Below are 27,127 nucleotides of genomic sequence, written 5' to 3' on the forward strand. Positions count from 1 at the left end.
GCGAGAGGAGAGAGGATGTGAGGAGTATGCAATTGAGATTCTCCCCATGACTTTAAATCAAATCAAATCAAATGTATTTATATAGCCCTTCGTACATCAGCTGATATCTCAAAGTGCTGTACAGAAACCCAGCCTAAAACCCCAAACAGCAAGCAATGCAGGTGTAGAAGCACGGTGGCTAGGAAAAACTCCCTAGAAAGGCCAAAACCTAGGAAGAAACCTAGAGAGGAACCAGGCTATGTGGGGTGGCCAGTCCTCTTCTGGCTGTGCCGGGTGGAGATTATAACAGAACATGGCCAAGATGTTCAAATGTTCATAAATGACCAGCATGGTCGAATAATAATAAGGCAGAACAGTTTAAACTGGGGCAGCAGCACGATCAGGTGGACTGGGGACAGCAAGGAGTCATCATGTCAGGTATTCCTGGGGCATGGTCCTAGGGCTCAGGTCCTCCGAGAGAGAGAAAGAAAGAGAGAATTAGAGAGAGCATATGTGGGATGGCCAGTCCTCTTCTGGCTGTGCCGGGTGGAGATTATAACAGAACATGGCCAAGATGTTCAAATGTTCATAAATGACCAGCATGGTCGAATAATAATAAGGCAGAACAGTTGAAACTGGAGCAGCAGCACGGCCAGGTGGACTGGGGACAGCAAGGAGTCATCATGTCAGGTTGTCCTGGGGCATGGTCCTAGGGCTCAGGTCCTCCGAGAGAGAGAAAGAAAGAGAGAAGGAGAGAATTAGAGAACGCACACTTAGATTCACACAGGTCACCGAATAGGACAGGAGAAGTACTCCAGATATAACAAACTGACCCTAGCCCCCCGACACATAAACTACTGCAGCATAAATACTGGAGGCTGAGACAGGAATGGCTGATTAATTGGGGCCGATTTCAAGTTTTCATAACAATCGGAAATCTGTATTTTGGGCACCGATTTGCCGATATTTTTTTATACCTTTATTTAACTAGGCAAGTCAGTTAAGAACACATTCTTATTTTCAATGACGGCCTAGGAACGGTGGGTTAACTGCCTCGAACAGGGGCAGAACGACAGATTTTCACCTTGTCAGCTCGGGGGATCCAATTTTGCAACCTTACAGTTAACTAGTCCAGCTTTCATATGTTCTCATGTTCTGAGCAAGGAACTGAAACGTTAGCTTTCTTACATGGCACATATTGCACTTTTACTTTCTTCTCCAACACTTTGTTTTTGGATTATTTAAACCAAATTGAACATGTTTCATTATTTACTTGAGGCTAAATTGATTTTATTGATGTATTTAATTAAGTTAAAATAAGTGTTCATTCAGTATTGTTGTAATTATCATTATTACAAATACATTTTTTAAAATTGTCCGATTAATCGGTATCGGCTTTTTTGGTCCTCTAATAATCGGTATCGGCGTTGAAAAATCATAATCGGTCGACCTCTAGTACTGACTCATAGCTTTAACAGGCTATCTGATTTGAGCTGTACTGACTCATAGCTTTAATAGGTTATCTGGTTTGGCCTGTACTGACTCATAGCTTTAATAGGTTATCAGGTTTGGCCTGTACTGACTCATAGCTTTAATAGGTTATCTGGTTTGGCCTGTACTGACTCATAGCTTTAATAGGTTATCTGGTTTGGCCTGTACTGACTCATAGCTTTAATAGGTTATCTGGTTTGGCCTGTACTGACTCATAGCTTTAATAGGTTATCTGGTTTGGCCTGTACTGAGTGGACAAAACATTAAGAACACCTGCTCTTTCCCTGACATAGGCTGACCAGGTGAATCCCGGTGAAAGCTATGATCCCTTATTGATGTCACTTGTTAAATCCACTTCAATCAGTGCAGAGGAAGGGGAGGAGGCAGGGTAAAGAATGATTTTTAAGTATTGAGACACTTGAGGCATGGATTGTGTATGTGTGCCATTCAGAGGGTGAATGGGCAAGAAAAAATATTTAAACGTTTTTGAACGGGGTATGGTGGTAGGTGCCAGGCGCACCGGTTTGTGTCAATAACTGCAACGCTGCTGGGATTTTCACACTCAAATTTGTCCATGTGTATCAAGAATGGTCCACCACCCAAAGGACATCAAGCCAACTTGACACAACTGTGGGAAGCATTGAGTCAACATGGGCCAGCATCCCTGTGGAATGCTTTCGGCACCTTGTAGAGTCCACGCCACAAAGAATTGTGGCTGTTCTGAGGGTAAAAAAAGGGGAGGGAGGCACAACTCAATATCAGGAAGGTGTTCTTAATGTTTGGTATACTCAGTGTATATGGAGATGTGAACCACGGATACCAGGTTCTGTATAGATGGAGTGAATCACTGATACCAGATCCTTTCTAGAAGGAGTGAATCACTGATACCTGGTCTTTTCTAGGAGTGAATCACTGATGCCAGGTCCTGTCTAGACCGAGTGAATCACTGATACCAGATCCTGTCTAGAGCGAGTGAATCACTGATACCAGATCCTGTCTCGACCGAGTGAATCCAGGTCACAAGCCAACAGAGGAGGGTATGGAGATCTGCCTTCCTCTGGAAAATTGTATCAAGAATTGTCCACCACCCAAAGGACATCCAGCCAACTTGGCACAACTGTGAGAGGCATTGGAGTAATCATGGGCCAGCATCCCTGTGGAACGCTTTCTACACCTTGTTGAGTCCATGGCACAAAGAAGTGAGGCTGTTCTGACGGCAAGGGGGGGGGGTGCAACTCAATTATAGGAAGGTGTTCCTAATGATTAGTATACTCAGTGTATACTTCAGGGTCAGTTCTCTCAATGGCAGTTCTCAACCAATCACCTACTTATGTTTGAGCATGTCCTCAGTTACCCTCAGGTTCTAGGTTGTCATAATTCATGCCTACTCTCTTAATTGTGTTTGATTGACCCCTTAATAGACATCATCCTCTCATCATGTTCAGGCGACCTGTTTCGGAAGCTACACATGTAATTAGTGGAAAATTAGATGAGAAATGAACACCACAGGTCAGTGAGTATTGTACACACCATTGGGTGATTAAACTGTCACCAGCTATGCAGAGGATCACTGATACAACTATTAGTCTACAGGATTTGAAGGAGATGGAGTAAAGGGGGTCAAATGTGTTGAGTGGGATAGTTTTCCCTGTCAATTTCCCCTTTGCCTTGGATTCAGATAAGCAGTCTTGTGTTGTAATGTACTATCACTTACAGATGTAGGATCTTAATTTGATCACTATTTTGTTGCTGAGACTTTTCCTACACAGCAGGAAATGCAAAGTTGCAGTGTATTCAAGGTATAAAAAGCCTTCTAAAGTTTGTAATTTCCACTTTTTTTTGGCATTTCCATTTTGCCCTAAAAAAATGTTATCGACCCCTACAAAAAATGTCCATTATATTCCATTATATTTCAAATAATATTTCAAATTTCTTGTTTCTTGTTGCTGCTGGATTATTTTCCTGCTTTAGCAAACTGGCTCAAATTTAAAAAAGATCTTGATATTTGCAGTGATCACTATCATGAATTTACTTCAGTTGACAAACAACTTCAAACAATCGTGTCCCCTGGAGAATATTTTTTTATCTTAGAATTACAATATTAACTACAGTAGGGAGTGTTTTGTTGTGGTTTTACTTGCTTTCCTCCGGTGATCAAGTGTTGATGTACGATGCCTTCAGAAAGTATTCATACCGTTCGACTTATTCCACATTTGGTTGTGTTACAGTCTGAATTCAAAATGGAATAAATCTTCTTCTTTTTTTTTTACCCATCTACACATAAGTTAAAAGCATGTTTTAAGATATTTTTGCAAATGTATTGAAAATGAAATACAGAAATATCTTATTTACATAAGTATTCACATAAGTATTCAATACATGTTAGAATCACCCTTGGCAGCGATTACAGCTGTGAGTCTTTCTGAGTAAGTCTCTAAGAGCTTCTCACACATGGATTGTGCATATTTTCAAAATTCTTCAAACTATGTCAAATTTGTTGTTGATCTTTGCTAGACAACCATTTTCAAGTCTTGCCATAGATTTTAAAGCAGATTTAAGTCAAAACTGTAACGTGGCCACTCAGGAACGTACACGGTCTTATTGGTAAGCAACTCCAGTGTAGATTTGCCCTTGTGTTGTAGATTATTGTCCTGCTGAAAGGTGAATTAATCTCCCAGTGTCTGGTGGAAAGCAGACTGAACCAGGTTTTCCTCTAGGATTTTTCCTGTGCTTAGCTCCATTCCGTTTCTTTTTTTTATCCTGATAAACTCTCCAGTCCTTAACAATTACAAGCATACCCATAACATGATGCAGCCACCACCATGCTTGAAAATATGGATAGTGCTACTCAGTGATGTGTTGTATTGGATTTAAGTGCATAGATGACATGTATTTTCCCCGCTGCCCCTATTTCGATTCAGGTGCATGATAATGGTCCATTCTAAAGGAAAATAGATTTTGCACATATATTATTTACTACAGGTATTTCCAAACTGGTGTACGCGCAATGCGATTAATTTTATTTTTTATTTTTTATGTGTTTTTTTCTTGACATTTTATTTATTTTTTCATTTATATTTTCCAACGGGGCTATACATTTGGGTGAGTTTTTTTCTCTTGCCTGAGTAGCCTCGTTTCACTGCCAAAAATAAAATTCAACCATCTAGTGTTCAGCGAAATAACAACACAATGTCAAATACAGGTAGCCTCGTCAATCACATTAAACGTTACTCTCTCCCAGGAATTCCACTGATGGTCCGTATGTAGCCAAACATAGCTGCTGCTCATGTTGCTATCTGTACTGATGGCGCAAAAGCCATGACAGGGAAACATAGTGGAGTGGTAACGCACGTGCAAGCAGTTGCTACCGACGGCACTTGGGTACACTGCAGCATCCACAAAGAGGCTCTTGCTGCCAAGGGAATGCCTGACAGCTTGAAAGACGTTTTGAACACTACAGTGAAAATGGTTAACTTTGTTAAAGCAAGGCCCCTGAGCTCTTGTGTATTTTCTGCACTATGCCATGATATGGGCAGCGACCATGTAACGCTTTTACAACATACAGAAGTGTGCTGGTTATCAAGGGGGAAAGTATTGACAAGTTTTTTGGAATTGAGAGACGAGCTTAAAGTTTTCTTTACTGACCAAAATGTTCACTTGTCTGACCACTTCCGCGATGACGAGTTTCTCACACGACTGGCCTATCTGGGTGATGTTTTTTCTCGCCTGAATGATCTGAATCTAGGATTACAGGGACACTCCGCAACTATATTAAATGTGCGAGACAAAATTAAGGCTATGATTAAGAAGTTGGAGCTTTTCTCTGTCTGCATTAACAAGGACAACACACAGGTCTTTCCATCATTGTATGATTTTTTGTGTGCAAATGAACTCAAGCTTGCGGACAATGTCAAATGTGATATAGCGACTCACCTGAATGAGTTGGGTGTGCCATTACGCAGGTACTTTCCCGAAACGGATGACACAAACAACTGGATTCGTTATCCCTTTCATGCCCTGTCTCCAGTCCACTTACCAATGTCTGAACAAGAGAGCCTCATCGACATTGCAACAAACGGTTCAGTGAAAGTGTTATTTAATCAAAAGCCACTACCAGATTTCTGGGTTGGGCTGCGCTCAGAGTATTCTGCCTTGGCAAATCGCGCTGTTAAGACAGTGGATTCTCGGCCCTCACTAGCATGAAAACAAAATACAGGCACAGACTGTGTGTGGAAAATGATTTAAGACTGAGACTCGCTCCAATACAACCCAACATTGCAGTTATGTTCATCCTTTCAAGAACACCCTTCTAATTAACCTGTGGTGAGTTATTCACAATTTTCGATGAACAAATAAGGTTTTATATGTAAGATGGTTTAATATAGAGCAAAATTATTGATTATTATTATTATATTATTATTTGTGCCCTGGTCCTATAAGAGCTCTTTGTCACTTCCCACGAGCCGTGTTGTGAAAAAAACTCACACTTATTTTTATGTTTAATAAATGTATCGTATAGTGTGTGTGTGGCAGGCTTACAATGATGGCAAAAAACAACATTTGAGAGTGCGCTGACCCTGGTGCTCGAGGGGGTATGCAGCTGGAGGTTGAATGTTTGAAGGGGTACAGGACTATAACAAGTTTGGGAACCACTGATTGAGTATATGTAAAGGCAAGATTCAGTTGCACACCTCATGTAGCCTAGTCCATAGGCCTATATGTTTTAATATGGTTTGTATCACAACTAAAGTGGAGAAATAACTTCTTAAAATGAACCACATTAATCTGCTTTACAAGGGGCGTAGAGCCTAACTACATATATAAGCAGCTCGTGAGTTTCACTTTTGGGGAAGATCATTTTCACCATAAAAATGCACCTTTATAATAAATCCATTACATGAATAATCACATTTGCGGTCATTTTTGATAATGCTGTTTTACGCTGATGGAACATTCACGCTTATAGCCTACTGCCATGTGCGCATTGCTGCGCTTATAATGTGAAGAAATAGCCTAATAGTTTATCAACATTTTAAGCTAAACGTTCTGATCTGTTGCGTCAGCCACATTGCGCAAAATAGTTTTTTTGGTGCTAGTGGTTGTATTAATTTGGGAACTATCGTATCACACAACTGTCCCAGACTATGTTTGGAATATTTATCTCTCGCACAGAATAGAATAGGTGAACTTTTGTACTATAGGGGATAATAGATTAACATAGGCTAGTGCTTTTGTTGTTCTTTAGGCCTACTCATCTTGTGGGCTAACGAAAAGTAAATGTGGACCGTTCTTCCAATATCTTCAAAATGCACCTCGGAATTGAATAAGGACATGCGCCGTTGTGTCCCCGATGTATCTGTCTTCACTTGTAGCCTGTGAGAAAGACCCGATCACGTGCTGGAGCATGCAGGCAGCACTCAGGGAGGAGGGCACAACAGCCACTGGCCACAAAAGGCATGGATTTTCTTTAGGGTGCATTACGACCACACAAAGGGGATGCCACTATGAAATTCTAGACATTATCAAGTGCATGTCAAACTGTGAATTAGTGACTGATTTAGTGTGTACAGCCTGCTCAAAAAACAAAGCAGAGCTCATGCCTTTCAAGCAAATGTTTTCAAATAATCATAAGAGTGCAGCCTTACAATGAATTAAAAATCAAAACATATAGCCCAGTGTTTGTAGAACAACTAAAGTTACATTAATTACTCTAAATTAAGCATATAGGAGTACCTATTTCTTTGTTAACCACTCAACACTGAATAGTCGCATCGTTTAGAGAAAATATCCTTTCTATTTTATTCAGCTTTGTTCCATTGTATTCTTCATGCAATAAAATAATACCACGGAATTCTAAGCAAATCCTGTCTGCTAAATGAACTAGTGTAGCCCACAGCCATATGGCATAGCCAGATCAGGACCTAACATGAGGACAACTCAAGAGTATGCTATTCTGTTCTTCTGAAATAGACTACATTTTCTTAAAATAATGCTTCTTTAGACCTGTCTAAAATAAATAATGGATTTATTGTGAAGGTGTAGGCTATATGAATGGACAGTTCCTAAGGTCTGCATCGGTGGCTTGTTGGCTATGTGTGGAAGCCAGGAGATGCTACATGTGTTTATGTTAATTAACAGTCAATTACAGTGAGGCCGACAGTTATTTGCTTGACAATCACCGGCTGACGGAATTTCGTGATCGTCACAGCCAAAGGTATACTCAATGTACATGGAGATGTGAATCACTGATACCAGGCCCTGTCTAGACGGAGTGAATCACTGATACCAGGCCCTGTCTAGAAGGAGTGAATCACTGATACCAGGTCCTGTCTAGACGGAGTGAATCACTGATACCAGGTCCTGTCTAGAAGGAGTGAATCACTGATACCAGGCCCTGTCTAGAAGGAGTGAATCACTGATACCAGGTCTTGTCTAGACGGAGTGAATCACTGATACCAGGTCCTGTCTAGACGGAGTGAATCACTGATACCAGGTCCTGTCTAGAAGGAGTGAATCACTGATACCAGGTCCTGTCTAGACGGAGTGAATCACTGATACCAGGTCCTGTCTAGAAGGAGTGAATCACTGATACCAGGTCCTGTCTAGACGGAGTGAATCACTGAAACCAGGTCCTGTCTAGAAGGAGTGAATCACTGATACCAGGTCCTGTCTAGAAGGAGTGAATCACTGATACCAGGTCCTGTCTAGAAGGAGTGAATCACTGATACCAGGTCCTGTCTAGAAGGAGTGAATCACTGATACCAGGTCCTGTCTAGAAGGAGTGAATCACTGATACCAGGTCCTGTCTAGAAGGAGTGAATCACTGATACCAGGTCCTGTCTAGAATGAGTGAATCACTGATACCAGGTCCTGTCTAGAAGGAGTGAATGACTGATACCAGGTCCTGTCTAGAAGGAGTGAATCACTGATACCAGGTCCTGTCTAGATGGAGTGAATCACTGATACCAGGTCCTGTCTAGACGGAGTGAATCACTGATACCAGGTCAACAGAGGAGGGTGTGGTGATCTCCCTTCCTCTGGAAAAGTGTCAGGGAAGGCCTGTGTGTGTGTGTGTGTGTGTGTGTGTGTGTGTGTGTGTGTGTGTGTGTGTGTGTGTGTGTGTGTGTGTGTGTGTGTGTGTGTGTGTGTGTGTGTGTGTGTGTGTGTGTGTGTGGTTGTGTGTGTTTCCATTGTTAATGTACAATTCTTTGCCAAGTTTGTGATGTCATCCCATCATAAGAACGAGGCTTTTGAAACATCTGTGTTTGTGCGGGTATGTGTTGTTGGCAGAATCTATTTGTCTGCACAATGTGCTTTTCTGTATGGACTTGCTTTTATACGTTGTGCACATACAGGACATGTTCTGTTGACACAGCATCACAGTAACCAGTAGCACGGTTTGTTGTATCGACCCCGATCGTTCAGATACCTTTTCGTGTTTGCTCTAGTCTGCCGGGAGGGCAAGATGTGGTGGGGCATAACGTTTAGGAGCTATTCTATTGGTACATTAAGACAGGCAAGCTTAATCAAGTACAGATAAATGATTTGAAATCATTTTTACAAGTATTTGAACCCAGGTCTGCAGTGCGTCTGGTGTGTAGTCTTCATGCACGTAGGAGCAATGACTGTAGCCTCAGACTGTTGCAGCAGGGAGAGACCCGCTTCCTAACCAATGTCCCAACATTATCGGAGGCAAACATCCCAATGTTCACCTGTCTGTTCGGAAGTGGCTGTGAATGCCACTCTCATACCCAGCCTGCATTGCTCTGCACGTGGGGGGGGGGGGGGGGGGGGGGGGGTGGTGCAACTCAATATTAGGAAGGTGTTCCTAGTGTATGGTATACTCCGTGTATATACCGTGTTGCCTGTCGATTAAAGCTTTATTGAATTAAATGTACAGACAGTGTAATGTGCACGGTGGTCTTTCTCCTTGCTCTAACGTCTGTGTCTTTTAGAGGGGAGGTAACATATCCATTACAGCTTGTGTACAATTGGACAACAAAGTAATCTTCATCTTCTTTTTCGTCATCTTCTTCATCATCTTCTAGGCCCAGGACAAGAGGAAAGCTCTGGAGGAGACGAAAGCCTACACCACCCAGTCCCTGGCCAGCGTGGCCTACCAGATCAATGCCTTAGCCAACAACGTGCTGCAGCTGCTGGACATCCAGGCCTCGCAGCTGCGCCGGATGGAGTCCTCCATCAACCATATCTCTCAGGTCAGGAGAGACAAACATACACAGGCTTAGACAGACACACACACACACACACACACACACACACACACACACACACACACACACACACACACACACACACACACACATACACACATACATACATACATACATACATACATACAGTACCAGTCAAAAAGTTTGGACACACCTATTCATTCCAGGGTTTTTCTTAATTTTTTACTATTTTCTACATTGTAGAATAATAGTGAAGACATCATACTATGAAATAACACATATGGAATCATGTAGTAACCAAAAAAGTGTTAAACAAATCTAAATATTTGCCTTGATGACAGCTTTGCACACTCTTGGCATTCTCTCAACCAGCTTCACCTGGAATGCTTTTCCAACAGTCTTGAGGGAGTTCCCACATATGCTGAGCACTTGTTGGCTGCTTTTCCTTCATTCTGCGGTCAAAGTCATCCCAAACCATCTCAATTGGGTTGAGGTCGTGTGATTGTGGAGGCCAGGTCATCTGATGCAGCACTCCATCACTCTCCTTCTTGGTCAAATAGACCTGGAGGTGTGTTGGGTCATTGTCCTGTTCATGGTATATTGCTGCAGAATGCTGTGGTAGACATGCTGGTTAAGTGTGTCTTGAATTCTAAATAAATCACAGACAGTGTCACCAGCAAAGTACCCCTGCATCATCACACCTCCTCCATGCTTCACGGTGGGAACGACACATGCGGAGATCAAAATAAAAAATCTCAAGTTTCAAGTCATCAGACCAAAATGACAGATTTTGACTGTCTTTTTGTCCGTTGTTTGTGTTTCTTGGCCCAAGCAAGTATCTTCTTCTTATTGGTGTCCTTTAGTGGTGGTTTCTTTGCAGCAATTCGACCATGAAGGCCTGATTCACACAGTCTCCTCTGAATAGTTGATGTTGAGATGTGTCTTGTTACTTGAACTCTGTGAAGCATTTATTTGAGCTGCAATTTCTGAGGCTGGTAACTCTAATGAACTTATCCTCTGCAGCAGTGGTAAATCTGGGTCTTCCTTTCCTGTGGCGGCCCTCTTGGGAGCCAGTTTCATCATCACGCTTGATGGTTTTTGCGACTGCACTTGTAGTTTTCTATTCAATGCCATTACAGTATCCATTGACTTAGGACTCAATTTGCAGTTCCTATGCCTTCCACTAGATGTCAACAGTCTTTATAATTGGTTTCAGGCTTGTATTCTTATAAATGAGGGAGTAAGACCAGTCTGAATGAGCTTTTTCATGCGCAATCCGGAGAGAGTGCATTTCTTGTTTACCTTTTATATTGACAACGTTATTGTCTGGTTGAAATATTATAGATAATTTAGGCTAAAAACAATCTGAATATTGAATATAAACATCATTTGACATGTTTCTATGAACTTTACGGATACAATTTGGATTTTTTTGTCTGCCTGTTTTTGGATATAAAGAGACTTTATCGAACAAAAGGAACATTTATTGAGTAAATGAATGTCTTCTGAGTGCCACCATATGATGATCATCAAAGGTAAGGGATTCATTTTATCTCTATTTCTGAGTTTTGTAACGCTTCTGCTTGGCTGGTTACTGTTTGTAATAATTTGTGAACTGGGCTATGTTCTCAAATAATCGTAAGGTATGCTTTCACCGTAAAACATTTTAAAAATCTGACACCGTGGTTGGATTCACAAGAAGTTCATCTTTAAACCTATGTAAAATATGTTTTGTTTTCTGAATTTTTATAAATGAGTATTTCTGTATTTGAATTTGGCGCTCTGCAATCTCACTGGATGTTGGCCAGATGGGACACTAGCGTCCCACATAACCTAGAGAGGTTAATTGAAAGACATTCCAGGTGACTACCTCATGAAGCTGGTTGAGAGAATGCCAAGAGTGTGCAAAGCTGTCATCAAGGCAAAGTGTGGCTACTTTGAAGAATCTCAAATATAAAATGTATTTTGACTTGTTTACACTTTTTTGGTTACTACATGATTCCATATGAGTTATTTCATAGTTTTGAAGTCTTCACTGTTATTCTACATTGTAGAAAATAGTAAAAATAAAGAAAAACCCTTGAATGAGTAGGTGTGTCCAAACTATTGACTGGTACTATAAAAACGTTTGTGGTCACTTAGAAATGTCCTTCTTTTTGAAAGAAAAGCTTAATTTTTGGTCCATTAATATAACATCAAATTGATCAGAAATACAGTGTAGACATTGTTAATGTTGTAAGTGACTATTGTAGCTGGAAATTGCAGATTTGTAATGGAATATCTACATAGACGTACGGAGGTCTATTATCATCAACCATCACTCCTGTGTTCCAATGGCACGTTGTGTTGGCTAATCCAAGTTGATCATTTTAAAAGGCTAATTGATCATTAGAAACCCCTTTTGCACAGCTGAAAACTGTTGTTCTGATTTAAAGAGGCAATAAAACTGGCCTTCTTTAGACTTATTGAGTATCTGGAGGATCAGCATTTGTGGGTTCGATTACAGGCCAGAAATGGCCAGAAACAAAGTACTTTCTTCTAAAACTTGTCAGTCTATTCATGTTCTGAGAAATGAAGTCTATTCCATGCGAGAAATTGCCAAGAAATCTCATGGTGGTAAAGTGGGAGATTTGTACAGGGTAAAAGGGACCATGAAGAAGGAAGGCTATCACTCCATTTTGCAACACCATGTCATACCCTGTGGACGGATGTTAATTGGAGCCAATTTCCTCCTACAACAGGACAATAACTCAAGGCACAGCTCCAAACTATGCAAGAATTATTTAGGGAAGAAGCAGTCAGCTGGTATTCTGTCTATAATGGAGTGGCCAGCACAGTCACTGGATCTCAACCCTATTGAGCTGTTGTGGGAGCAGCTTGACCATATGGTGATGGAAGTGCCCATCAAGCCAATCCAATCTGTGGGAGGTGCTTCAGGAAGCATGGGGGTGAAATCTCTTCAGATTACCTCAACAAATTGACAACTAGAATGCCAAAGGTCTGCAAGGCTGTAATTGCTGCAAATGGAGGATTCTTTTACAAAAGCAAAGTTTTAAGGACACAATTATTATTTCAATTAAAAATTCCTTATTTATAACCTTGTCAACGTCTTGACTATATTTCCTATTAATTTTGTAACTAATTTCATGTATGTTGTCATGGAAAACAAGGACATTTATTGACCCCAAACGTTTGAACGTTAGTATACAGTGGGGCAAAAAAGTATTTAGTCAGCCACCAATTGTGCAAGTTCTCCCACTTAAAAATATAAGAGAGGCCTGTAATTTTCATCATAGGTACACTTCAACTATGACAGACAAAATGAGAGAGAAAAAATCCAGAAAATCACATTGTAGGATTTTTAATGAATTTATTTGCAAATTATGGTGGGAAATAAGTATTTGGTCAATAACAAAAGTTTATCTCAATACTTTGTTTGCAATGACAGAGGTCAAACGTTCAACGGTCAAAAGTCTTCACAAGGTTTTCACACACTGTTGCTGGTATTTTGGCCCATTCCTCCATGCAGATCTCCTCTAGAGCAGTGACTTTTTTGCCCCACTGTACATACATACATACATACATACATACATACATACATACATACATACATACAGTGCATTCGGAAAGTATTCTGACCCCTTAACTTTTTCCCCATTTTGTTACGTTACAGCCTTATTCTAAAATTGATTACATTATTTTTTCCCCTCTCATCAATCTACACACAATACCCCATAATGACAAAGCAAAAATAGGTTTTTAGAAATTGTTGCAAATTTATATATAAAAAAAACTGAAATATCACATTTACATAAGTGTTCAGACCAAGTGTTAACTCTGGTGTGTGAAGACATACGCAATCAAGACTTCTTTGGTTGATTTAAAAAAATAAATCATTTTGAAAATGTGGAGTAGGTTTTTGTCAAATATAGAATAATCCCTTTTTAGATGTAATTTTGTATCCACATGTATTTGAAATACATTTTACATGATGTTAAATAGATTGAAATGTAATTTTATTTCCCCTTGTGGGTTGGGGAGGATCTGTGTTTCATCCACCTTAGTAATGGAACTGCATGTATAAGCACTGAGACGAGTCCTCTTTGTAGAGAAATTATAAATAGACCAATAAGCTAGCTTCTGTAGCTCTCTGGTCCTTGCGAGCTATTGCTTTTGTTTCGTATTGATGATATTCTGTATCACGGCTATATCGGATCACGGTTGAAGCGATGTAGCATCCACCTTTAGTGCAGGAGGTGAGATGAGTTGTCGATTCAGGTGTTTTTACGGTCTAGTTCGCACTAGAGCATGCTGATCAATGAGGCTTTCCAGGGATTGGGATTTCCAACCTTAGCTTTGAGGAGGTTTGGGTGGGAAACGCCATTGCACACTTGGTGAGAGATTAATTCCTATGAACAGCTTGTAGCAAAATTACCCCAGAGTCTTGACCAAGCGGACCAGTCTTGACCAAGCGGACCAGTCTTGACCAAGTGGACCAGTCTTGACCAAGCAGACCAGTCTTGACCAAGTGGACCAGTCTTGACCAAGTGGACCAGTCTTGACCAAGTGGACCAGTCTTGACCAAGTGGACCAGTCTTGACCAAGTGGACCAGTCTTGACCAAGCGGACCAGTCTTGACCAAGCAGACCAGTCTTGACCAAGCGGACCAGTCTTGACCAAGTGGACCAGTCTTGACCAAGCGGACCAGTCTTGACCAAGCGGACCAGTCTTGACCAAGCGGACCAGTCTTGACCAAGTGGACCAGTCTTGACCAAGCGGACCAGTCTTGACCAAGCAGACCAGTCTTGACCAAGCAGACCAGTCTTGACCAAGCGGACCAGTCTTGACCAAGTGGACCAGTCTTGACCAAGTGGACCAGTCTTGACCAAGCGGACCAGTCTTGACCAAGTGGACCAGTCTTGACCAAGCAGACCAGTCTTGACCAAGTGGACCAGTCTTGACCAAGTGGACCAGTCTTGACCAAGCGGACCAGTCTTGACCAAGCGGACCAGTCTTGACCAAGTGGACCAGTCTTGACCAAGTGGACCAGTCTTGACCAAGCGGACCAGTCTTGACCAAGTGGACCAGTCTTGACCAAGTGGACCAGTCTTTACCAAGTGGACCAGTCTTGACCAAGTGGACCAGTCTTGACCAAGTGGACCAGTCTTGACCAAGCGGACCAGTCTTGACCAAGTGGACCAGTCTTGACCAAGCGGACCAGTCTTGAGCAAGTGGACCAGTCTTGACCAAGTAAAGTGGCTTAGGGCAGCGTTGCCCATCTCTCAAATGTCGCTCCAGTGATCCATTAACTCTGCCGGGTTTCTCTTAGGAAATGCCATTTATGGGGCCTGTCCTCTCCTGTTGAACATGAGATGACTTGTCACAGCTTCCTCATTATTGAACTTGGTTTTACTCATTAAGTTAATATCTAACTACTGGTAACTGAATGATCTCATGTACAATGACAATTTAGTATTAGTTAGATACCGCAGTCTATGCTATCTAACTAATACCGAATTGTCATTGTACGTTCTTTTCAATAGTAACCATTGGACAAGGCTTTCAGTTAGGCCGCCTGCTGGAACAACAATGCATAATCATGAATGAGAATGTTTAAATCAAAATGAGCAATTATTATTATCTCTTAAAAATAAACCTTTTTCTCTGGGAGAAAGAAGTCTCATGAAAAAATAGCCAATGCTGTTGTACACATAGAGATCCTATTAAATTACTCTATTCTACATTTTATTAATTCATGTATTAAATTTACCGTATTCTAATTCCTAATTCTATGGTTGTACATCTCAAAGACATTCCAATTTTCACACGCTATTGTTGGGTGAAGAAAATGTATTTTCTCTTGTTGGGAACATTTTCTGTCAGAATTACGTGAGACATAAAGAGAGGAGTTACGGCGTCAACCACTGATGAAGGTTTTAACACGAGGAATGTAGGCAAGACAGACCATAATAAAAAGGTCCTGCTAACAACTTCTGTTGTTTTGTCTGAGCAAGTTTCCCCGGAAACCAGAGTACTTTGTGTAACCACGGACAACCAGCCCTCTAATGAGGCTTACTTAGCACAACATATTGACAACCAGGCTGCGTTCAAAATGAAGAAAACATTGCAAAACTTGGAACCAACTAAATGCACCTCAGATCTCAAAAAGAGGGTCTAACTAATGCTGTGAAATCTAGTTGCAGCCCAGTTCGATTTAGGTACAACTCTGCTGTTTGTGCATAAAGAATGTACAATACCCTTACAACAAAAAGATTGCGGTTTTGAAACTGCAGTAATAACTGCAGTCGACTGGTATTTTGGATGCAGCAATTGTAAAAAGAAAGGTGCTATTTTGGATGCAGTTATACTGCCGTTATACTGTACTATACTGTGGTTATACTGCATTATACTGCGGTTATACTGCAGTTATACTGCCGTTATACTGTACTATACTGTGGTTATACTGCATTATACTGCGGTTATACTGCAGTTATACTGCACTATACTGCCGTTATACTGTACTATACTGTGGTTATACTGCATTATACTGCAGTTATACTGTGGTTATACTGTACTATACTGTGGTTATACTGCATTATACTGCAGTTATACTGTGGTTATACTGTACTATACTGTGGTTATACTGCATTATACTGCAGTTATACTGTGGTTATACTGTACTATACTGTGGTTATACTGCATTATACTGCAGTTATACTGTGGTTATACTGCGGTTATACTGCACTATACTGCCGTTATACTGTACTATACTGTGGTTATACTGCATTATACTGCATTATACTGCGGTTATACTGTACTATACTGTGGTTATACTGCATTATACTGCGGTTATACTGTACTATACTGTGGTTATACTGCATTATACTGCGGTTATACTGTACTATACTGTGGTTATACTGTACTATACTGTGGTTATACTGCATTATACTGCGGTTATACTGCAGTTATACTGCACTATACTGCCGTTATACTGTACTATACTGTGGTTATACTGCATTATACTGCGGTTATACTGCAGTTATACTGCACTATACTGCCGTTATACTGTACTATACTGTGGTTATACTGCATTATACTGCACTATACTGCCGTTATACTGTACTATACTGTGGTTATACTGCACTATACTGCTGTTATACTGTACTATACTGTGGTTATACTGCATTATACTGCGGTTATACGGCACTATACTGCAGTTATACTGTGGTTATACTGCACTATACTGCGGTTATACTGCATTATACTGCGGTTATACTGCACTATACTGCCGTTATACTGTACTATACTGTGGTTATACTGCATTATACTGCGGTTATACTGTACTATACTGGGGTTATACTGCATTATACTGCAGTTATACTGCACTATACTGCTGTTATACTGTACTATACTGTGGTTATACTGCGGTTATACTGCATTATATTGCAGTTATACTGTGGTTATATTGCGGTTATACTGCATTATACTGTGGTTATACTGCATTATACTGCGGTTATACTGCACTATACTGCTGTTATACTGTACTATACTGCAGTTATACTGTACTATACTGCGGTTATACTGTACTACACTATACTATACTGCACCATACTGCTGTTATACTGCACTACACTACTATACTGCAGTTATACTGCTGTTATACTGTACTATACTGCACTATACTGCATTAATACTGTACTATACTGCGGTTATACTGCACTATACTGTGCTATACTGCCATTATACTGTACTATACTGTAGTTATACTGCGATCTAACAGCAATCTATTTTCATAAGCAAGATCATCTATATCAAGACGCTGACAATATTTAGTTTGAATTGGTGGCCCCAAACCAAAGACTAAACACAGACTTTTAATTACATGCCTCCACCCAAAAGCACCAGTCACTGGTCTTAATCACATCACTAATGCCTAATGCCCCCCCCCCCCCCCCCTCCACCTTACTCTGACCAAGGTTTCCGTTCACACATCTATCCTTCATTCACCCCCCCATTTACTTTGACTCATAGATTGTCAACAGTCCCCTGATGAACTCATTCATAATTTCCATGACTGACTGATTCCTCCATCTCTATGACGACCCACTAGTCTTGTTGTCATCGCCTTTTCTGTGTAGAAGGATTAGGCTGCGTTCGCCGTTGGAACAGTCATTGGAAGTGATTTGGCCAAATCCTCTCCAGGGCTCCAGTCTTCAGTGTTTCCCCCGGTGCCACTGGGTTTGGGTCGAGATGATTGGGTCGAGATCCAATAACCAAATAGAAACATAGAAACATGTGTAATCATCTAATAAATTAATTCACAGTACTTCTTAAGAAGTGTAATAGAGTACTGACGTGGTACTCATTAAATACATTGTTACATCTAACACGTCCAAGCAGGAATGATTCCAGATATTTTGATATGCAACCTAATCCAGTGTTTGTCATGAATTTTGGGTTGATAATTCAACTAATTAGAGAGAGAGAGAGAGAGAGAGAGAGAGAGAGAGAGAGAGAGAGAGAGAGAGAGAGAGAGAGAGAGAGAGAGAGAGAGAGAGAGAGAGAGAGAGAGAGAGAGAGAGAGAGAGAGAGAGAGAGAGAGAGATGCACTTCCTAAACTCCTGCCAAATGTATGACCATATTAGAGACACATATTTCCCTCAGATTACTCAGATCCACAAATAATTTGAAAACAAATCCAATTTTGATGAACTCCCATATCTACCGAGTGAAATACCACAGTGTGCCATCACAGAAGCAATACTTGTGACCTTTTGCCACAAGAAAAGGGCGATCAGTGAAGAACAAACACCCATATTTATGTTGATTTATTTTCCCTTTTGTACTTTAACTATTTGCACATAATATGACATTTGAAATGTCTTTATTATTTTGGAGTGTAATGTTTACTGTTAATTTTAGGAGTTTATTTAACTTTTGTTTACTATCTATTTCACTTGCTTTGGCAATGTAACATATGTTCTGTGATGTGCTGGCTGGTTGTTCTCGGAGCGTAGCTGCCGTCTGTTCCTGGGAGATAACGGCATTTTAAATACCAGCCATATGTTTATCAGAGTGAAGAGATTACACCAGAACTGTTGCTAGAGAGAGAGAGTTGTACCCTCAAAAGTTAAATTGCATTATCTGTGTCTAGACACTCTCAAAGCCGCCTGTACACAAACTTCTGGTTGAATGTGTTTTCAACAGACAAGCGTGGACTGACCTGATATTAAACCCAGATCACCTGATATCGAACCCAGATTGCCGTGTGTTAACCCTCTGAGCTAAAGCCCAATTAGCCCCGGCAGCAAACGTCAATGTTAAGGTTACTCATCGCACGAGCTCACAGAACCACCTCTGTTACAGTAGCTTTTCATCAGTGGTCAAAATGATTTAGCAGCTCTTCTCTAATGACGGTGCTGTTTGTGGGATACAACCAAATGAAGATCCAATCTACAGAGAATATAGAACACCCCTTTAACGACCAACTGAACAATAACAGTAGAACTAACACACTTCTAACCACAAAGCTAAACCTTTCAGTATCTCTTTCTTTCTTTTTTTCTTCCTCTCTTTCCTGTCCTCTCATTCTCATCTTCTGTCAACATTTTCTATCCGTTGGTCTCTTCTGCCAACCTCTTTCTGTAGGAACTTTTAGTTTGTGAGCCCACGCTCTGATTCCGACAGGAAATGGGCCTGTTTCCAGCTATATCTGGGCGTGACCATTTGGTTTCCTCCGGAAAGAAGTTACGACCATGTTTGCTATTTTTATCACACAGCACAAATGTGTAGTATCGAACACAGAGACGTTTGTGTGGCAGCAACTCAGGGACTTCTTTATAAGGTCATCCAGAGTCAAATGAACTCCCTGTCTATTAAAGATCTCTTTATCTCACACTTGTTCTCCATCTCTATCCCCTACAGCAATGGGAAGCACTAAAGAGTACTTAACCCAGTTGGATGAATAGTGAATGAAGTGTGACCTCATTGCCCAGGGTCACGCACACACACAGACACACACACACACACACACACACACACACACACACACACACACACACACACACACGTTTGCCTGCCAACAGTACTTCGCACCTCTGAACAGAGTGTCGTCAGTCAATCTGTTTTGCGTTCACACAGCAAAGAACTTGGAAGTCCTCAGCCACTCAGTCTTGTTAAAATACTCCAAACCAGAAGGTGACAGTAGCGTTGTTTGGCAATGCATATCCGTGCGTATTGCTTATGGTCAAGATTCCAAGCTATCTGACTTGCCTAGTTAAATAAAGGTTAAATGAAATAATTACAAAAATCTGCGCTAATGTTGCTATTTCGTCGAAAGGCCTTGTTGATACTAGCCAGATGGCCAAAGCTAGATAACTACCTAGCAAGATGACAAAGAAACAGTTTAATTCACTCTCCACAATCCCATACTGCCAGTGCCAGCCCATAGCCAAATGTTTAGCTAGCTAGCTAACGTTAGCATATTCGCTAGCTAGCTAACATCAACATAGCTAAGGACACTGCACTAACTCGGCAGTTAACACAGGCAGCTGTTTCATGAAAACTAGCTAATCCATTGTGATTGAATTATAATACAGTGGTTAGCTAGCTTGGAGGAAGTATTTAGTGTTGTGTGCACTCTGAGAACTTTGCTAACTACCATCCCATAGCCTGTGGATGTACGGACAAAATGCCCAAATCTTTTTCAATTTTTTGTTGTTGTTGTTGGCTCCCCCACGTAAGGGTTTGCATGCAGTATGAAAGAAGTTAAGGGTAGTTTCACTAGCCAATGCTAACGAGCATTAGCGCAATGACTGGAAGTCTGCAGGTACTGTAGCAATGCTAGTTAGCATTGGCTCGTGAAACTACCGCTAACTTCCTTCATACTTGCACGCAGATAAATTCCAGAATCTCACAGTATCCCTTTAATACTGGGCTGGAACAAAAATCTGCTCACTGTCGGTCCCCAGATCCAGGATTGTATAATACTGGAAGGAAGCTGTATATTTAAACTTCTAAGGGATGAATAATGCTGTTATGTCCTCGGTGACTAAATATCAAATACTAGCATTCTAGTCCATCAGTATAAAACGTTTAAAAGCTTACGTAATGCTGCCATAAACATGAATTAATGAAGGTATTAAACAGGCATAGCAAAATGTAATGATGTGAGACTGTAGTAAACATCTATGACAAACACACCAGACAGCGTAAAGTCACAGCACTCCTTCCTCTTCCTGGTTTCTAATCCTCTCCTTCTCTCTGCCTCTCTCTCTGTCTCTTTCTCTCTCTCTCGCTCTCTCTCTATGTCTTTCTCTCTCCATCCCTCCATCCAGACGGTGGACATACACAAGGAGAAGGTGGCGAGGCGAGAGATTGGCATCCTGACCACCAATAAGAACACGTCGCGCACGCACAAGATCATTGCCCCCGGCAACATTGAGCGGCCGGTCCGGTACATCAGGAAGCCCATCGACTACACACTGCTGGACGACGTGGGCCACGGTGTCAAAGTAAGAGTCTTCTGTATTTTAAAGTAGAAGCCACGGTGTCAAAGTAAGAGTCTCCTGTATTTTAAAGTAGAAGCCACGGTGTCGAAGTAAGAGTCTCCTGTATTTTAAAGTAGAAGCCACGGTGTCGAAGTAAGTCTCCTGTATTTTAAAGTAGAAGCCACGGTGTCGAAGTAAGTCTCCTGTATTTTAAAGTAGAAGCCACGGTGTCTTAAGTAACTCTCCTGTATTTTAAAGTAGAAGCCACGGTGTCGAAGTAAGTCTCCTGTATTTTAAAGTAGAAGCCACGGTGTCGAAGTAAGTCTCCTGTATTTTAAAGTAGAAGCCACGGTGTCTTAAGTAACTCTCCTGTATTTTAAAGTAGAAGCCACGGTGTCGAAGTAAGTCTCCTGTATTTTAAAGTAGAAGCCACGGTGTCGAAGTAAGTCTCCTGTATTTTAAAGTAGAAGCCACGGTGTCTTAAGTAAGTCTCCTGTATTTTAAAGTAGAAGCCACGGTGTCGAAGTAAGTCTCCTGTATTTTAAAGTAGAAGCCACGGTGTCTTAAGTAAGTCTCCTGTATTTTAAAGTAGAAGCCACGGTGTCGAAGTAAGTCTCCTGTATTTTAAAGTAGAAGCCACGGTGTCGAAGTAAGTCTCCTGTATTTTAAAGTAGAAGCCACGGTGTCTAAGTAACTCTCCTGTATTTTAAAGTAGAAGCCACGGTGTCGAAGTAAGTCTCCTGTATTTTAAAGTAGAAGCCACGGTGTCTTAAGTAACTCTCCTGTATTTTAAAGTAGAAGCCACGGTGTCTTAAGTAAGTCTCCTGTATTTTAAAGTAGAAGCCACGGTGTCGAAGTAAGTCTCCTGTATTTTAAAGTAGAAGCCACGGTGTCGAAGTAAGTCTCCTGTATTTTAAAGTAGAAGCCACGGTGTCTTAAGTAACTCTCCTGTATTTTAAAGTAGAAGCCACGGTGTCTTAAGTAAGTCTCCTGTATTTTAAAGTAGAAGCCACGGTGTCTTAAGTAACTCTCCTGTATTTTAAAGTAGAAGCCACGGTGTCAAAGTAACTCTCCTGTATTTTAAAGTAGAAGCCACGGTGTCAAAGTAACTCTCCTGTATTTTAAAGTAGAAGCCACGGTGTCTTAAGTAACTCTCCTGTATTTTAAAGTAGAAGCCACGGTGTCTTAAGTAACTCTCCTGTATTTTAAAGTAGAAGCCACGGTGTCTTAAGTAAGTCTCCTGTATTTTAAAGTAGAAGCCACGGTGTCTTAAGTAACTCTCCTGTATTTTAAAGTAGAAGCCACGGTGTCTTAAGTAACTCTCCTGTATTTTAAAGTAGAAGCCACGGTGTCTTAAGTAAGTCTCCTGTATTTTAAAGTAGAAGCCACGGTGTCGAAGTAAGTCTCCTGTATTTTAAAGTAGAAGCCACGGTGTCGAAGTAAGTCTCCTGTATTTTAAAGTAGAAGCCACGGTGTCTTAAGTAACTCTCCTGTATTTTAAAGTAGAAGCCACGGTGTCTTAAGTAAGTCTCCTGTATTTTAAAGTAGAAGCCACGGTGTCTTAAGTAACTCTCCTGTATTTTAAAGTAGAAGCCACGGTGTCAAAGTAACTCTCCTGTATTTTAAAGTAGAAGCCACGGTGTCAAAGTAACTCTCCTGTATTTTAAAGTAGAAGCCACGGTGTCTTAAGTAACTCTCCTGTATTTTAAAGTAGAAGCCACGGTGTCTTAAGTAACTCTCCTGTATTTTAAAGTAGAAGCCACGGTGTCTTAAGTAAGTCTCCTGTATTTTAAAGTAGAAGCCACGGTGTCTTAAGTAACTCTCCTGTATTTTAAAGTAGAAGCCACGGTGTCTTAAGTAACTCTCCTGTATTTTAAAGTAGAAGCCACGGTGTCTTAAGTAACTCTCCTGTATTTTAAAGAAGACAGACACCATAGTGTCTAAGTAAAAGTCTCCAGTATTTTAAAGAAGAGACACCATAGTGTCTAAGTAAAAGTCTCCAGTATTTTAAAGAAGAGACACCATAGTGTCTAAGTAAAAGTCTCCAGTATTTTAAAGAAGACAGACACCATAGTGTCTAAGTAAAAGTCTCCAGTATTTTAAAGAAGAGACACCATAGTGTCTAAGTAAAAGTCTCCAGTATTTTAAAGAAGACAGACACCATAGTGTCTAAGTAAAAGTCTCCAGCATTTTAAAGAAGAGAGACATCATAGTGTCTAAGTAAAAGTCTCCAGTATTTTAAAGAAGACAGACACCATAGTGTCTAAGTAAAAGTCTCCAGTATTTTAAAGAAGACACCATAGTGTCAAAGTTAGAGTCTTCTGTATTTTAAAGAAGTAAGAGTCTTCTGTATTTTAAAGAAGACACCACAGTGTCAAAGTAAGAGTCCCCCACTCCCCCTTAAAGTAAAAGCAACAGACTGGAGTCATGACATCATCAGCCCTAGTGTACGGAAGGTAGCCTAGCGGTTAGAGCGGTGGGCCAGTAACCAATAGGTTGCTAGTTTGAATCCCAGAGCTCACGAGTTAAAACATTAACCCTTATTGCTCCAGGATCACCATCAATAATGCTGCTTCCCTGGCTGTGACCCGACTCTGAGTGGGACATGCAAAAAAAAACTTCCATTTCACACTACTCACTTGTACAGGTTACAGACAGGAGCAATAAAAGCTATTTGATCTACTGTCTGTCATACTGCAGTATCTGTGCTGGTTTCTGTTTCACGACAGGCTTCACATCCTTCATTGCAATTAATCCACTGGGGTCACAGTTGTCCTTCCCTCCGACGTGTAGTAGTATTTCCCTCAGAGGAAATCATTAGCACAGGATTCATACGTGGAACCGTCATGTAAGTGGACTGTCTGGTCATGTTATTACAATTTCATTACTTCCATTTCATTAATTCAATCAAGCTAATCAATAAACTGCTCTTTTAGTAAGGGAGTTAGTGTGTGTGTGTGTGTGTGTGTGTGTGTGTGAGAGAGACATTCGTATGTGTACAAGTAGACCAGTGTGTGTGAGAGAGAGAGAGACAGACAGCTTGATCTGGGCCAAGTGCTGACGCCATCATATCCCACATGAATTGTGGGAAAATAATCTTTCAGCTCTGTTCTGGCTCAGTCTTCATCTTTGATTCTCTCTCCCTTGGATATCTCACTGATCACTGAAAAATACATTTAAAACACACCATCTCTCACTAATCACTGAAATATACATTTAAAACACACCATCTCTCACTGATCACTGAAAAATACATTTAAAACACACCATCTCTCACACATTTGATATGTTATTTCTGACATATTATGTTGTACAGAAGCAAGCTGAACTGTGGTAGGAGCTCATGCTGCCATTATTACAGGTTGTCTGACACCCTCTCTTCCCTCACCATCCCTCTGTTTTAATCTCTTTATCCCCATCACTCTCTCTTTACCTCTTCCCCATCCCAATTTATCTCTCTCTGTCTCTCTCTGTCTCTCTCTCTCTCTGTCTCTGTCTGTCTGTCTGTCTGTCTGTCTGTCTGTCTGTCTGTCTGTCTGTCTCTCTCTCTCTCTCTCTCTCTGTCTCTCTCTCTCTCTCTGTCTCTCTCTCTCTCTGTCTCTCTCTGTCTCTCTCTCTCTCTGTCTCTGTCTGTCTGTCTGTCTGTCTGTCTGTCTGTCTCTCTCTCTGTCTCTCTCTCTCTCTCTGTCTCTCTCTCTCTCTGTCTCTCTCTCTCTCTGTCTCTGTCTGTCTGTCTGTCTCTCTCTCTCTCTCTGTCTCTCTCTCTCTCTCTGTCTCTCTCTCTCTCTGTCTCTCTCTGTCTCTCTCTCTCTCTGTCTCTGTCTGTCTGTCTGTCTGTCTGTCTGTCTGTCTGTCTCTCTCTCTCTCTCTCTGTCTCTCTCTTTCTCTCTTTGTCTCTCTGTCTGTCTGTCTCTCTCTCTCTCTCTGTCTCTCTCTCTCTCTCTGTCTCTCTCTTTCTCTCTGTCTCTCTGTCTCTGTCTGTCTGTCAGTCTTTCTCTCTCTCTCTGTCTCTCTCTTTCTCTCTCTGTCTCTCTGTCTGTCTATCTCTCTCTCTCTGTCTCTCTTTCTGTCTGTCTCTCTCTTTCTCTCTCTGTCTGTCTGTCTCTCTCTTTCTCTCTCTGTCTGTCTGTCTCTCTCTTTCTGTCTGTCTGTCTGTCTGTCTGTCTGTCTGTCTGTCTGTCTGTCTGTCTGTCTGTCTGTCATTGATATTCATAGTCTCCATGGTGTGTTATGCATGAAGGAATGTCTCTATTACTCCGGCTGTGACTCTGTGATAATGAGTTGTAGATGTTCTTCTAACATCTGTTGCTCTACATTCTAAAGAGACCGTAGTCACACATTTGGCTTAGTCTCATGATACACATGCATTGAGCTTTTGTAGCAAAACAAATGAGTGTGTGTGTGTGTGTGAACAGCTCATCCCCACATCTTATTTCCCCCATGTTGAGGCAGGAGGAGTCCTCGGGGCTTGCCCGGGACCTTGAATAACCAATCACTCCCCTCTCCTCCCCAGTTATTGTGGCTCCCCCCCACCAGTCATTGCTGACAGACCGTTGCCCCTAGTGGCAGATACTTCCCTCTGACAGCCGAGCGAGCTTCGCAACGTTTAGACTCGTCGACTGTCACCAGTTACTGTAAACCCAAGTCACGTATTAGACCTCACTCACTCACTCACTGACTGACAACAACAGCTAGATTCCAGTAGAATCTAAATCAGGCATTTGACAGACAGAACTGTGAACTGCACTGTGCAGTTCTCTCTCTGTCTCTTCTGTTAACCAATGATTACACCCTGTTACTGCTGTAGTTCTTACTGTCTCTTCTGTTAACCAATGATTACACCTGTTACTGCTGTAGTTCTTACTGTCTCTTCTGTTAACCAATGATTACACCCTGTTACTGCTGTAGTTCTCTCTCTGTCTCTTCTGTTAACCAATGATTACACCCTGTTACTGCTGTAGTTCTCTCTCTGTCTCTTCTGTTAACCAATGATTACACCCTGTTACTGCTGTAGTTCTTACTGTCTCTTCTGTTAACCAATGATTACACCCTGTTACTGCTGCAGTTCTCTCTCTGTCTCTTCTGTTAACCAATGATTACACCCTGTTACTGCTGTAGTTCTTACTGTCTCTTCTGTTAACCAATGATTACACCCTGTTACTGCTGTAGTTCTCTCTCTGTCTCTTCTGTTAACCAATGATTACACCTGTTACTACTGTAGTTCTCTCTCTGTCTCTTCTGTTAACCAATTATTACACATGTTACTGCTGTAGTTCTCTCTGTCTCTTCCGTTAACCAATGACTACACCTGTTACTACTGTAGTTCTCTCTCTGTCTCTTCTGTTAACAAATTATTACACCTGTTACTGCTGTAGTTCTTACTGTCTCTTCTGTTAACCAATGATTACACCCCGTTACTGCTGTAGTTCTTACTGTCTCTTCTGTTAACCAATGATTACACCCTGTTACTGCTGTAGTTCTTACTGTCTCTTCTGTTAACCAATGATTACACCCTGTTACTGCTGTAGTTCTCTCTCTGTCTCTTCTGTTAACCAATGATTACACCCTGTTACTGCTGTAGTTCTCTCTCTGTCTCTTCTGTTAACCAATGATTACACCTGTTACTACTGTAGTTCTCTCTCTGTCTCTTCTGTTAACCAGTTATTACACATGTTACTGCTGTAGTTCTCTCTGTCTCTTCCGTTAACCAATGATTACACCTGTTACTACTGTAGTTCTCTCTCTGTCTCTTCTGTTAACAAATTATTACACCTGTTACTGCTGTAGTTCTTACTGTCTCTTCTGTTAACCAATGATTACACCCTGTTACTGCTGTAGTTCTTACTGTCTCTTCTGTTAACCAATGATTACACCCTGTTACTGCTGTAGTTCTCTCTCTATCTCTTCTGTTAACCAATGATTACACCCTGTTACTGCTGTAGTTCTTACTGTCTCTTCTGTTAACCAATGATTACA

At 41.1% G+C, this 27,127-nt stretch overlaps 1 protein-coding gene across 8 annotated transcripts in view; it reads left to right on the forward strand.

Moving 5' to 3' along the window:
- The window catches only part of LOC110509073 (abl interactor 1), a 46,240-nt gene that overhangs the window by 4,378 nt on the left and 14,735 nt on the right, over positions 1-27,127 (forward strand). For all 8 annotated transcript variants that reach the window (XM_036966160.2, XM_036966162.2, XM_090225213.1 and 5 more), the window contains exons 2-3: positions 9,519-9,686; positions 20,999-21,175. In XM_036966160.2, coding sequence (XP_036822055.1) covers positions 9,519-9,686; positions 20,999-21,175 — 345 coding nt within the window. The remainder of the gene's footprint in view (positions 1-9,518; positions 9,687-20,998; positions 21,176-27,127) is intronic.

The sequence above is a fragment of the Oncorhynchus mykiss genome, chromosome 28, assembly GCF_057628025.1.
Source record: "Oncorhynchus mykiss isolate SJ-2025 chromosome 28, ASM5762802v1, whole genome shotgun sequence".
Taxonomy (NCBI): Eukaryota; Metazoa; Chordata; class Actinopteri; order Salmoniformes; family Salmonidae; genus Oncorhynchus; species Oncorhynchus mykiss.